This window comes from Anser cygnoides, chromosome 1 (assembly GCF_040182565.1).
Source record: "Anser cygnoides isolate HZ-2024a breed goose chromosome 1, Taihu_goose_T2T_genome, whole genome shotgun sequence".
Taxonomy (NCBI): Eukaryota; Metazoa; Chordata; class Aves; order Anseriformes; family Anatidae; genus Anser; species Anser cygnoides.
In genome coordinates this window covers 192092021-192105782 of record NC_089873.1, presented here as the reverse complement: position 1 = coordinate 192105782, position 13762 = coordinate 192092021, and the positions used below count along the sequence as shown (strand labels likewise).

The 13762-nt window shown below is 36.7% G+C and overlaps 1 protein-coding gene across 5 annotated transcripts in view; it reads left to right on the top strand.

The window, feature by feature from the left end:
• SGCG (sarcoglycan gamma) overlaps positions 1-13762 on the top strand; it is a 137757-nt gene that overhangs the window by 89411 nt on the left and 34584 nt on the right. For all 5 annotated transcript variants that reach the window (XM_048072756.2, XM_048072755.2, XM_048072757.2 and 2 more), the window contains one exon: positions 1564-1651. In XM_048072756.2, the coding sequence (XP_047928713.1) occupies positions 1564-1651 (88 nt within the window). The remainder of the gene's footprint in view (positions 1-1563; positions 1652-13762) is intronic.

The following is a 13762-nucleotide window of genomic DNA, read 5'->3' as shown; positions in this document are numbered from 1 at the left end:
TATACGCCCATCTATCTAATGACCCATTGTGATCATTAGTAGCATGTATTAATTAGAGCCTTGAGGCTGCTGGATGGCTCTGCCCCCTATGAACTGATCATTCATCAGGGTTTTGTTTGTTTGTTTCCGTGCTTGTTTTTGAAACATTTGAACTCTATTGAATATAAGCCTCTGGAGAGGCTTAATTGCCTGTAGCTTGATCTCCTGAGTGTCATTCTATATATTTACTCTCATAAAATTGCTTATTTGTTATGACTTCTTTTTCTAAGTTTGCCTGTTAGAGAATTGGGCTATCACAGCAGCTTTCTTCCTAGCCTTGAGTGTTTTCTGCTTGCAGTCTCCTAACAGCTTTTCTCACCTAATGAGGCCTCCAAAGTGCTAAGAAAATATGTAGCAGAAAATCTACTTGCTGTGCATCATCTCTGGAGCCTATTACAAGTTTATGCCTTTGTTATGCCAACACGGAGTTATGGGCAATACCATTGCATTTTAGCTTATTTATATTCATAACAAGATAAAACTATAGCATTTATAAATATGTTACTAGGCTTTAATCAGTCGACAACATGTGTGGCAGCTACAGGCTTAGAATATAGTTTATTCACACTTAAAATCAACATTACAAATTAGTAAAATATTTTTGAAATCAACCAACAGCAGTCAAAATAAGTTTACCAGAGATGCCCAGATTTGTGGGTCATTTAGAACATGCACTTAAATGTAATATATTTACCTGATCTTCTTTGACTGTTATAAGTCAACAATAACAATTTAGAACTATCTGATATAATTTATAAAATGAGATTCATTTATGTTGCTCATTTAGTGACTTGAGATAGCCTATCTTTCTACTTGTAAGACATCCATTTTAATAAAAATATGAAAGTCATATTCCAAACTGTGTATTGCTTTAACCACAGTTTCTAGGAAAGTGTTTATAGCAAAAATCTTTGTATAAAATGTATTCAAAATTCTCAGGTTAACTCGTATATTAGATTACAATACGAACGTGACTTGGGAGTGATTTTCAGGGATTAGCCTTTCAACATGCTGGCTTGAGTCCAGAAGAGGTACCAGAAGCAATATATTTGAAAGACACTGATATTTTACAGTATTCCAATAGTTAGAAACTATTTATCTAGGGATGAGGATCCCCTTTGAGGTCACAGACAGCTTTCTAATACTCTCTTCGTATCACATATTTCCTGATAATTTGGCCATTGCCTTGTAGGAAGTCTCAACTTATGTATAGGAAAGTAGTAAATCTAATACTTAAGCATTTTTCTTTTTAAAAGATAAAATGTTAACAACCATATTCAGTGGGCCAGTAACATAGATTTCGGCCACTTTCAATATTCTCTATAATTGGTTTCTTATTGTAAATCTGATATACTTGAAATAATCAAAGGTATTTGCCCAAATTATGTGATGACACCTGTGGATGGTTTTGTAACTGCAAAGCTCTTTCAATAACTGAGTTAATATATAACCCAGACTAAATTTGAAAATTGTTTACAGTTCTGAGTATACACCTGAATCTACTGTTTTTTCTCCATACTTCAGGACTCATCACTGCTTCTCCAGTCTACTCACAATGTGACTGTGAATGCTCGCAATTCAAATGGAGAAGTTACAGGCAGATTAAACGTGGGTAAGTCTAAGTAATATTTCCTTGTTCACTGTTGTTGGATTTAATAAATATTTCTAAGGAGCTTGGAGAATACAAAAAGTTATATGTGATTTTTTTATACTGTTATGGCCACGTTTAGATAGTCCAGCTGCCACTTAATAAGTAGCAAGAGTGTATTTCCATTTCTCACTTAAGCATTAATTATGTAAATATTTAAAGCACTTCTTTATTGCAGAGTTATGCAGGAAAGGTCACTGATTAATCCCAATTTGCCTTTAAATGTTTTCTTTCTTTTTTTTTTTTTTTTGGTCATTCAAGCTAATTATAAAGATCTGAATCATTCCTCTTAAAAATGCTCATAAATATTTATCAAATCACAGTAGTGGAACTCATATCTCATTGTGATAATAATGAAGGGTATGAAATGTACAGTACTTCTGGTTTCATATTATTGATACAGCCATTAAGCTACTTTGCAATAAGTAACCATACAGTGACCACATGACCAAAACAGTACGTATTACATGGTTAAAATTTCCATTATGTGTAACATATGCTATTGATTTTGTCTGTTTGTGGATTCCCATCATGGGACCAGATATACTCTTGTGCTGTGGTCAGGTCCCCATCCTGCCTGATGAGAAGTTCTCAGGAGGCCCTTTGGGAAGGGTGGACCACAGAACAGATCATTTATCACCACGTTAATTTGTCCAACCTGATTCCTGTCCAATTTGAGAAACTTAAAGGTAAAATCATGTCAGACAGTAACCCGAAAGCCTGATGAATTGTTTGACAGGCTGTGTCCAGCCTGCATGACCTAGAACTGCTAATATGAAAGGTGTGCTATACATGTGTTCATGAATACTGGGCCCTGACTTGAGTTTAGACACTTGTCAAATGAGTGACCCCATCATTAATGAGTGCTTTTGCATGAAAGTGAAAAAAATGCTCAGATTTCTGATGAAATCAGTTCTGTTATCATATTTTTGTATACTCACAATGCGCTTATGGGATTATGTCCCTAAGGAAATAAGGCACCTCTATATTTCAAGCCAGAAACGTGACATACTACTGGCAGGAGGAAGGTGCATCGCTTCTCAGACAGATGTTTCTGCATGAAGAATTAAGAAACACTGGGGGGTTGGGGGAGGGGGAGGGTTGGAATCAAGGCACTGAAGACTGTTGTAGCTGCATTGCACATTTGGAGTTTGGCATCTGTACTGTAATTGACGTCCTTAAATGATCTGAGTCTGAGATAGTCATCCATAGTGTATCTTTCTCCTTAACGAAGAGGCTGCAGTGCTGAAAGTAGTTAAATTATATATTTTACTGAAAGGAGGGGTATTTTAACTGTTGTGCCAGCCAAAAAAAAAAGAAAAATCTCAGACCTCTCTCTTTTAATTTCCTCTTTTTCCCCTCCCAGTCACCACACAGGCTTTCTTCTGAGAGCATTAACAAAGAACGGTATGGAGAACGCACAGGAATGTGCCTTCTTAAATACACAGAAAGTTAAATATATCTGTTCTGTAGAGTTAGAGACATCTGATCAAAGAGCACTTGTAAACCAAAGACCTGATTGACTGGGAAGGGTCAATATGAACCAATATCATATAGGGACTGTGGTATTTAGAGGGGAATGTTCTACTGGATAGAAACAGGCTTGGCCATAGTGACTGATTTATAGCAAGTGCTTTTCATATTTAGTATTTTCCCTCCTTAAAGGCAGTTTAATTCTGTTTCTCTGATTTTAATCACGTGGTTCTTCTGGCCTCATTCCCATTAATGTGCAAGTCAGTGTTGTTACATCTTATGATCTCCAGCCTCTATCACCCATTCCCAAAGGAAAGCCCAATACTTCATGCTGTCCAGACAGGCTTTATCTGGCGTAGGCAATATATGAGGAAACCATGAGGAAGGAGGAGAGTTTAGAGTGAAAGACCTGCACCTCAAACCTCTTAAAAGTGGTCTGTGTTTTAAAGCAATTCAGATTCAACACTGAAGCGGGGAAGTTCTGACAGCACTTTGGCTTGCTCTTTTCAAAGCTACTATAAAAAATATTTAAGAGGATGTGATAATGATTTGAGCATGGGAAAATCAGAACTATATCAAGAGTAAGTGCTGAAAATGTATTTACATATTACTTGAAATATATTCATGTCTAAGTAATCCCTGTTTGACTGCCAATTCTATTTATTCAATTCATTAATAATTGGTCTTAAATGATGTCTGGGATAATTGGTAGCATTGTAAATACTAACGTGAAATATTACTAATATTAAACAGTACTAATTTTAGACTGATAAAGTGTTGAAAGACCAGTAAAAATTAATGTAGTAAAGAACTCTGTTAATACCTAATGATATGGTCAAGCAACAGTGACTGGGGCAAGTGACAGTTTATTGGAGTAAATGACCATCTATAAATAGCTCGATATTTTTAGTCATTGTCAGTAGCTCATCAAAATACATGCAGGATGATGTTCCCTTATAAGAAGAGTGAAAAATAGGTGCGTGCGTAATTTACTTCATATACACAAGACATTGCTAAGAATTAATGCCTTTCACAGTTGCCAGCATGCTGGAATTATCTCTTAACACGTGGTTCATCTTATAAATATGAATAGTTGCCATTGTGATGTGGTTATATAGATAAATTAGAGATTATTCCAAAGATGACAATATAATATAGTGTCACTCATAAGATCATCATGAAAACACCTTTTAACTCACAGAAGATTGTGATTCAAATGATCTGTTTAAATATTTTAATAATTTATTAAGAGCAATTCAAATACCCAGTCTTCAACAGAAGTAATTCGCAAGAGGGATGTGAAAGAAGTCTTCACTTGAGGAGTTTCTGTGGAATTCCTCACATGAGGATAGCAGACATGTTACTCAAGAATGAAGAAGGTTTCTCTCATGAATTACAGCCATACTAAAATAACTTCAAATGTGAGCAACTTTTACCATTAGCGCTCTTGTTGTAAAGTTGCTACGTGCTCTTAAGTTTACCTGCATGACATACCTCTTGCAGAAGTTTTGTGAACATTGTAGTTCTTTATAAGCGCTGTATGTAGAACTTGCTGTGTTTTGAACTGTGTTCCATAATTGCACTGCTTTCAGAAGCCTCTATGAATGCAAATACGTTTAACTGCCTGTCAAGAAAAGAATACTTTCAAAGCAATAGGTATCATAACTAAAAAAAATCACCACTTTTGTGCTTTACTCTTTTTTGTCTTCGGCATCTCTGTATGGCAGAGATACCCATTTTGTCTGAGGTACTCATTGAAATCATTTAAAACTCGTATCTGACCAAGAAACTCATATTAACCGGAGTAAGTAATAAGAAAGAAAGAAAGGAAGAGAAAGAAAGGAAGAAAGAAGGGAAGGAAGGAAGGAAGGAAGGAAGGAAGGAAGGAAGGAAGGAAGGAAGGAAGGAAGGAAGGAAGAAAGAAAGAAAGAAAGAAAAAGAAGAAAAGGAAAACTAATTAATTTTTAAATTAAAAAAAAAAAAGGAAATGGGACTTTTAGTTAAGAGAATATGGGGAGATTATTTCTTTTATTTCTTTTGGAACAATTCTGGGAGAAATGGGGCTTAGAATAAAGATGTTGACCAACAGAGAGCAAGGAAAGAATCTAAGCAAGGCACACATGCGAAGGTACAGGGCTGAGAGTCAGAGCGAATTAAGAAAGCAGTAGAGAGAGATGCCTTATAGGCAAGTCAAGGATGTCCACAAAATAGATGGTAACTTTTTTCATTAGTATAGATATCTTTAACATCACAGATAACCTTCAAAAATTCTCATTATCACAGCTCGTTCATCAACCTTAAAAACTGAAATATCCTGAACTTTCTTTGATAATCCAAGAAAGCAGCTGAAGAAGGCTGCTAACCATCATCTATCTGTAAGACCTCCGTTCTTATCACTTCAAAGCCTTATTCAATCCTAAAATAAAAAAGAAATGTATCATCTTTGATTCTATCAAAATCCTTATTTATAATAAAGCAACATAGTGTAAAAAATTAGCAAACTATTTCAATAATGAATTTTAGCATGTATAATATATATTTAAGAATGTATAGACTATAGAATTGATTATCAAGTATTTAAGAGCAACATTTGTATCAAATAGCAAATGATGCTGCAGTTAAGTAAAGATATGCTTACATATACAGCCTACTAGCAGATGAATACAATAGTCATAATTTTGCAGTATTGCAATATATTAGGAACTGAATATTAAGAAAGTGGCTGAAGAGCAGCATGCTTTCCAACTCATCTTTAATTAAAATATGGCCAGTTTTTGAAAAGATCTATTTTTCAAGTATCATATAAGGGGGCTTCAAGCTCCAAAAGACTGTGAATTTTGATGGCCTTTTTCAGGGTTAATGACACGAAGGAAAGGAGCTTCCAAAGTCTTTCAGGGTCTGTGAGAACAGGTTCAAGTACAGTAGACTACTGGTCCTCCTCCTAGTTTAATTATTTACACCAAGTAACAGTGACATCAGTAGCTTCAGGTGAGGAGTTCACTTTAAAGTATTTAAACTAAAGGAAATTTATTTAGATATCTGTGTTTTGAAGCTGTTCTGCACTTTGAAACATGAAATCAGCACCACTCAGAAAGCATGGCAATGTGGTAAAAGCCAAAATGGTTTATACAGTCTGAAAACAGAATTACTGTAAAAATTCTGCCTATAGACTATTTTAATGTCCATCACATTAATCTAAGGAGCTCTTAAATGAGAGCCATCTCACCCCTTTTTTTTTCACAGAGGAGCAACATTCTGAGGAAGCAGATAAGTTTCAGTACCTAATATATTTCTTCATTAGCATTAATTGCCATCTGTAAACTACCACTTTCCAATGTCAAGCCATTACTGTTCTTCTTATCAGCATTTTGATATTTCATTCTCAAGTGATGGTATTTTTTTCATTAGAGACATAATAGGAAGAAAACAGTGTTAATGAAGCATGATGTATGTAAGAAGAGTTTGGTGGTGTTTTTACAGGGAAAACCCTGAAGCCAGTTTTATAAACTTGACTTAATTAATAACATTGTAAAATCATTTAGCTTTTCCTTCTTTACTTTTCCCAGAAGGCTTTCGTTAAAAACTTCATTTTGGTCCAAATAAGTTCTTACTTATCTTTAAGATAAAAGCCAGTACATATTTCTTGAAGATCTTTGTACTGCAAGAAGATGATTATTTGCACAACTTTAATTGCTGTCCAGCTGGGTTATAAGAAGGAAAGATACAACATAGGAGTAATTAATAGAAAGATAAATTGCAAATTTAACTGAAGTATTTTTGAGGTGATTAAGTCTTCCTATGATCAAGAACTTAAATTATTTGTTCCAAAAGGATGAAAGTAGGGATTTTTACCCCCAGGGGTATAAGAGTTTAGCTACCAATGAATCTGATCATATCAAGGCATACATTCTAGTTTTATTTAAAAGTAAAGCTTAGTTGACTCAGATCAGGCAAAATTTAGTCAATGACAGGTGGCTGCTCTGTTTTTTTTCTAATTTCCTGTTTTAATCCATGGCAGATGCGTTTCTGTTCTATATTAAATGCATATGCTATTAGACATTTGTGACAACAATGTGTGTTTAAATGGGTTTAACTTTGAAAAGTATTTTAAAAATAACAGGAAATACTAAGTGGTAATCAATATACATTTAAGGTATAGTTAGCTAATCATATCTCCGTGAAAACTTATTTGTGAAAATATGAATTTGGTCATCACAGCCGCAGTTTAATATTTAAACTCAAATGAACAGTATCCTCTTCTGCCAAAAATACCATTGACAGATCCTATGTACTATGTATAGTAAAGTGCTTACCATAGCAGATTCACATGTTGGTCCCAAATGTGATAGTCTTTATAAAGAAATACGTGATGATGTTCAGAGTCAGCAATGCTGACTTAAAACAGACTATAAAAGTCATCTACAAATTAATCAGGTAGTTAGGTGCATTGCTAACTTGCTTAAATATGCCAATATCACTGTAAAGGAGAAATTTAACCTGTCCAAAGGGATTTGAGTCCTGTGCTGTCACTTCTGCTTTAATTGTGTCTAGAAGAGAAAAGTAGTATGCATGTAAGTCAACATGGCTTAACTCTGAAAAGAAGCTAACATCTGGGAAATCATGTTTATGTGAAATAATATATGGAAAAAGAACTAGGTAGTGTATACCAAGTTCTTACGAGAGTGCAATTACTCATCTGAGTAGCTCCCCAATCCACTAACCCCTTTATTTCAATGGGAGTAAGGAATTCGAAATAGTTGAAGAAAAAGGAATTATAAAATACTTGATATCATTCTCGACTTTTGCAGTCTTCAGTAAATTTACAATCCCAAACAACGTATTTTGGTTCATATTTTATAGTGAGCATTAACACAAATCTTGGGAGGAAAACTTGAAGCTAATAACACTAAAAGTAAGGAATTAGTTCTTGTACCTTCTTCCTTTAATAAAGTAAAGAATGAATTATTGAAATTGGTTAACACAAGATGACTTCATAAAGGTTAACTTAAAATGAATGAAATTTATTGTGACTAAAATCTATTATAGAATTTGGATAATTAAGTACATCTAAGCTATTCATATAAAGTATAACAGTACTTTCTTCTTAAAGTTAACTCGACTCTGGATGTCAGTTAGAGGCCAAAAAAAAAAAAAATAAGAGCCAATTCTCTATCTTTCTGCAGCAGGTCTGTAGGAAAAGAACCCTCCCATCCTGGTGAACTACTTGAGCATGTATCTGCAGCGTACCCTTGTGGCAATAAGGGCTAATAGCATACTGGGCTGCATTTTCCCACTCCTGGGAGTTTACATCTGTTACAGCTGGAATATGGCATTAAAATTCACCCCCTCCAATGCGACAGAGCTATCAGCCAACTGGGGAGACTCCCACGAGGAGTCATTAATATGGTCAGGCATTGGGAGCACATGAAATATAAGAGGCTGAAGAGGGTGCATTTTTTAAGCTACAGAAAAGAGGGCTTAAGGCAGGCTTCTCGTTGCTGCCTGCTTCTCCCTAGTGAAGGGCTAGGGTGAAGCTGTACTCTTCTCAGAAACACACAGAAAAATGTACAGAAAAATGGCAAGAGGCAACAGTTGCAACATGGCAAAATGTAACTGGATGCAAGTGGGGGGAAATACCACTTTTAAAATGGCTAAGCACTGGAACAGGTTGCTAGGGGAGGCTGCTGACTCCCGTTACTTGAAGGTGTTATAATTCTACCTGAAAAAGACCCTGAGCACCTTCAGCTAACTTCCAGCCGAGCTGGTCCTGCTGTTAGTAGGCAGTTGTGTGAGGTGACCTCCAGAGGTGCCTTCTGACTTAGATTCTTCTGTGGTTCTGTCCTGCCCTGTCTTCGGCTGGCACTCTTCAAGGGCTCAGGTCACTTACTGATCCCAGGACAGGTCTCCAAGCCCTTCTAGTCTTTGATGCTCCAGGGCAGCTAAAATAAGCTGAAGACTAGGCACCAAAGTATATATAATGGCACGAAACAGCTATTCTTAGGCAATTGAGTCATGTCCCACCTGTTTAACTGGTTTCACATTGAGTCTTATGCCCAGATACAGTAGGCATTCATAAAATGTTCCTAAAATGCAGGGCTGGGATCGATCTTATGAAAATAAACCCATATCTTCTTTTTTAAAAAAAAATAATAATTAGAGTAAGAAGAGGTAATATAATAATCCATTAAACAGAAGATAATCTATTCTTTAATAGTATTAAAGAATGAAGGACTTACTAAAATTAAACTGTCAAGTATTCTTTGTAAAGTAGGATAAAGTATTCACTGAGGAATGAGAGGCTCAGAAAGGGTGACACCATAGCCTTTTGGTCAAGTAACTGTGTGAGGAACATGATTGTCTATTCCTGCCATGGTTTCTACAAGCAATAATCAATTTTAAAATCAAGCACTTCATGTTTTTATTTTTTAATATTTATAGATACTATTTTATAAAGATAATGCTCAGATGTATAAAAACATTTAGTTAGCAAAATCATACAGAGAGTGGACGACAGGTTGACCATGAGCCAGCAGTGTGCCCTGATGGCCAAGAAGGCCAGTGGGATCCTGGCATACATTAAAAGGAGTGTGGCCAGCAGGTCAAGGGAGGTGATTCTCTCCCTCTACTCTGCCCTGGTCAGGCCTCACCTGGAGTACTGTGTCCAGTTCTGGGCTCCTCGGTACAAAAAAAGATAGGGAACTCCTAGAAAGAGTCTAGTGGAGGGCCACAAAGATGATACGGGGCCTGGAGCATCTTCCCACTATGAGAAAAGACTGAGGGACCTGGGTCTGTTCAGCCTGGAGAAAAGAAGACTGAGAGGGGATCTTGTCAATATTTACAAATATCTTAAGTGTGGGAGTTGGAGGTATTTGGTCAACCTCTTTTCAGTGGTTTGGGGGGACAGGACAAGGGGCAATGGCCACAAAATGGATCAAAGGAAGTTCCGCACCAATATGCGAAAGAACTTCTTCATGGTGAGGGTGACGGAGCACTGGTACAGGCTGCCCAGGGAGGTTGTGGCGTCTCCTTCTCTGGAGATATTCAAGACCCGTCTGGACGCCTACCTGGGCAGCCTGCTCTAAGGAGCCTGCTTTGGCAGGGGGGTTGGACCCAATGATCTCTTGAGGTCCCTTCCAACCCCTACAATTCTGTGATTCTGTGAAAAGCATTGCCACCTAAACACCTAATACAAGATTGGGTTGCTGGTGTAATTTATGATCAGTGTCTGCATTGATTGTTCAGTACTAGATTTTCAAAGATCTCTAGACTTGTGTTCAACTGTAGGGAACAACAAAGTCTAAGAAGTGCTGACAATAATGCATCTTTACTTTGGCCTGCAGACTGTTGCATCCATTACTTAAAAGGAGAACCAAGAAAAAAAAAAAAAAAGAAAGAAAAAAAAGAGGAAAGAGGAGCAGACAGTGCTGTATTAATATATCAGAGATGTTTTTAAAGGTGATGAGGGATGTATGATATGGAGATAAAGTGTATATATGCAACGTGCTTTATATACTTTGTAATAATGCATTTGTTCTAATAAGAGTCCAGCAAGCACTTCTATACCATTCCATGTGAAAATCTGATTAATTTTATGCTTCTAAAAGTAATGGCTTTACATTTATTGGTATTGTATTACTCGTAGAGCTAGAACTGAATCTGTAGGAGTATTACATTTTTAATACACTTTTAATGAGAACTTATTTTAAGTAAGGTGCTTTAATATAATAAAAAATAACTAAAAAATGAAATTGCATAGCAATACCCCAAAGCACTCAGGATTTTGGCTTATATTCAAAACTTCAATGATTCTAGGTGGTAGGAGAAGAGTGAAGCATACAGACTGGGTGACAGCCATAAGGTATAAAAATTATGGATGGTAGAAGAGACTAAGAAAAGAAAAGATCTGAAATTAAATAACTTCAGTGTTCAAAAGTCTTTTCTTCTGAAAGATCTAACGACATACTAGAAGAGCTTAATACTTGGCAGAAGTAACAGGATTTGAAGATTTTGCCTAGATATTACCAATGTGACTGATGTTAAGTCTTTGTGTATACATATTAGATAGCAGACCCTATTTTTGACAAAAAGATTCTTCTTTTGAATAAAAGATTCTTTGCCATTTTGTCCTACATTTATATTGGACTGGAACTCAAAGATTTGGTAGCAGTAGAAGGGAAGTAACTACTGAACTGGAATCACTAAACAAAAGACTTTGCTTCTGTGGAAAGCCACCTAGGGCAATCAAGACTGAGGAGGGGAAACAAAAAGGGAGACTGCTTAGCAGTGTGCCTATTTGCAGGGATTTATGGAAAAACACTACAGGAAACATTGGAAGATCACACGCCTTAGAAGAAATACATTTATTAAGGGGCAATAGGTCAATTGTTTTTAAAACCATTTTTCATCATTTAAACTGTCATCCTCAGTGTCGAGAGAGGTATGTGATGTGATGTGATGTGATGTGATGTGATGTGATGTGATGTGATGTGATGTGATGTGATGTGATGTGATGAGATGATCACATCTGAGGTCTGCATCAGAACTGCACATTGTTAAAGGAGGAAGTATAAAGAAACAATGGACAAATATTAGTCATCCTAATTAACAAGAATAACCTATTGACCTGGAAATTCTTGTGGCACCTCTGGCAGAAATGGGAAAACAGTTCAAATGCTCTTTATAACCTATGTTCTGTCATGTTACATTTTTAATTGTAGGATTTTATCAGGAAACACGATTATATAGTATTAATTGACTTACATGTAGTTAGGATACTATGGCGCTAAACAAAATACATTTAGGAAGTAGGAGATTAAAGTTTCAGATATTGAATTAGGCTGCTGTTTATGAGCTGAAAATGAATCATGATACAATTAGTGTTATTGCAGTATAGCTGCTGCATGTGTATTGCAAAATACAACTGGGAGAAATTAATGGCTACTTTTGGTTACATAAATGAATTTCCATTTCTTTAAAAGCCTATTTTTGGTTTTTGAAATTTGATCTACACATGAGCTGTCTCATCTGTAACATAAATGAAACATATGCTTGAATTTAGTTTACCCTGGTGTTGTGGTTTAACCCGGCTGGCAGCTAAACACCACACAGTCGTTCGCTCACCCTCCCCCCTCCCTCTCTGGGGTGGGGGAGAGAAACGGGAAAGTGAAGCCGGTGAGTTGAGATAAAGACAGTTTATTAAGACAGGATATTATTATTATTAATAATAATAATAATAATAGTAGTATTACTAATAATAATGTGTATGAAACAAGTGATGCACAATGCAATTGCTCACCACCTGCTGACCAATGCCCAGCCTATCCCCGAGCGGCCGGCCCCCCCACCCCGGCCAGCCACCCCTATATATTGTTTAGCATGACGCCAGATGGTATGGAATACCCCTTTGGCCAGTTTGGGTCAGCTGTCCTGGGTCTGTTCTCTCCCAGCTCCTGCTGCACCCCCAGCCTGCTCGCTGGCAGGACAGAGCGAGAAGCTGAAAAATCCTTGGCTTGGTGTAAGCACTGCTCTGCAACAATTAAAACATCAGCATGTTATCAGCGCTCTTCTCATCCTAATCCAAAACATAGCACCCTACCAGCTACTAGGAGGAAAATTAACTCTGTCCTAACTGAAACCGGGACACCTGGCATTCCATCTAAAGACTTAAAATAAGTCATTTTTTTTCCATACCATTCTTTGATAATGGGGATTATCCATGGGACAGTCCTCATCCAACTTTACAGGGGCATTTGTGTTGACAAAACCATGAACCTAAAGGTTTTTTTAAAGATTTAGTCAAGTGTGCAACAGCCACCAGTTAAAACCCCTTTGAAAAGTATATAATGTGCAGTGAGTACTTTCAGTGTTTGTTGTGTTTTTTCTTATTTAAGTTGAGCTTTAAAATGTGATAGGAATAGTTCACTACGCACCCATCTTAGATCCTACCTAACTGCCCCTCCACATGCTTAAATTCATTGTTTAGATTCTTGTAACTTGATCAGAAGAAAAAAAGATAAGAGCAATAGGCACCAATACAACTCTTAAGCAATAAAAGTCCCTGGACACTTTAGTGAGTCATTCACTGCGTGATTAACATGTGAAAGTATTTTACAGGTAGAGACAGGCTATGCCTACATTATCAACTAAAACAGGCCAGGACTCACAGTCTGCCCCCAGGGCAGATGGCAAGTCACAACTCTCATTATACAGCTAAACCCACTTTCCTCCAGAGCTGGAGAGCTTCATCCACCCTGCCTGTGAGGAACAGCACCCGACCATGCATTGTCAGCAAGTCACCGTGTAGTAAAGGTTTAGACTGTGCCAAGGATCATGCTACTAGAGTAGCAGAAATTGGCAGTGTGTGTCTCCTCTGCCTTGGCTTTCTCTAATTTATTGGCATAGATGTATTCATTAGCTTGTTAGAACTTACAGCTCATCCAGGATGAGCACTTTTCTACAAATGTTGTTATTCCTCTTGTTCTTCTTCTAAGTAGATTTTTCTCTGTTTTTCCCACATCTCATTATTTTAGAGTAGTACTCCTTCAGTTTCTACTGTTAAAGATATACTGCTTTGCCCAGAATAATTAGATATTAATGGAGTAG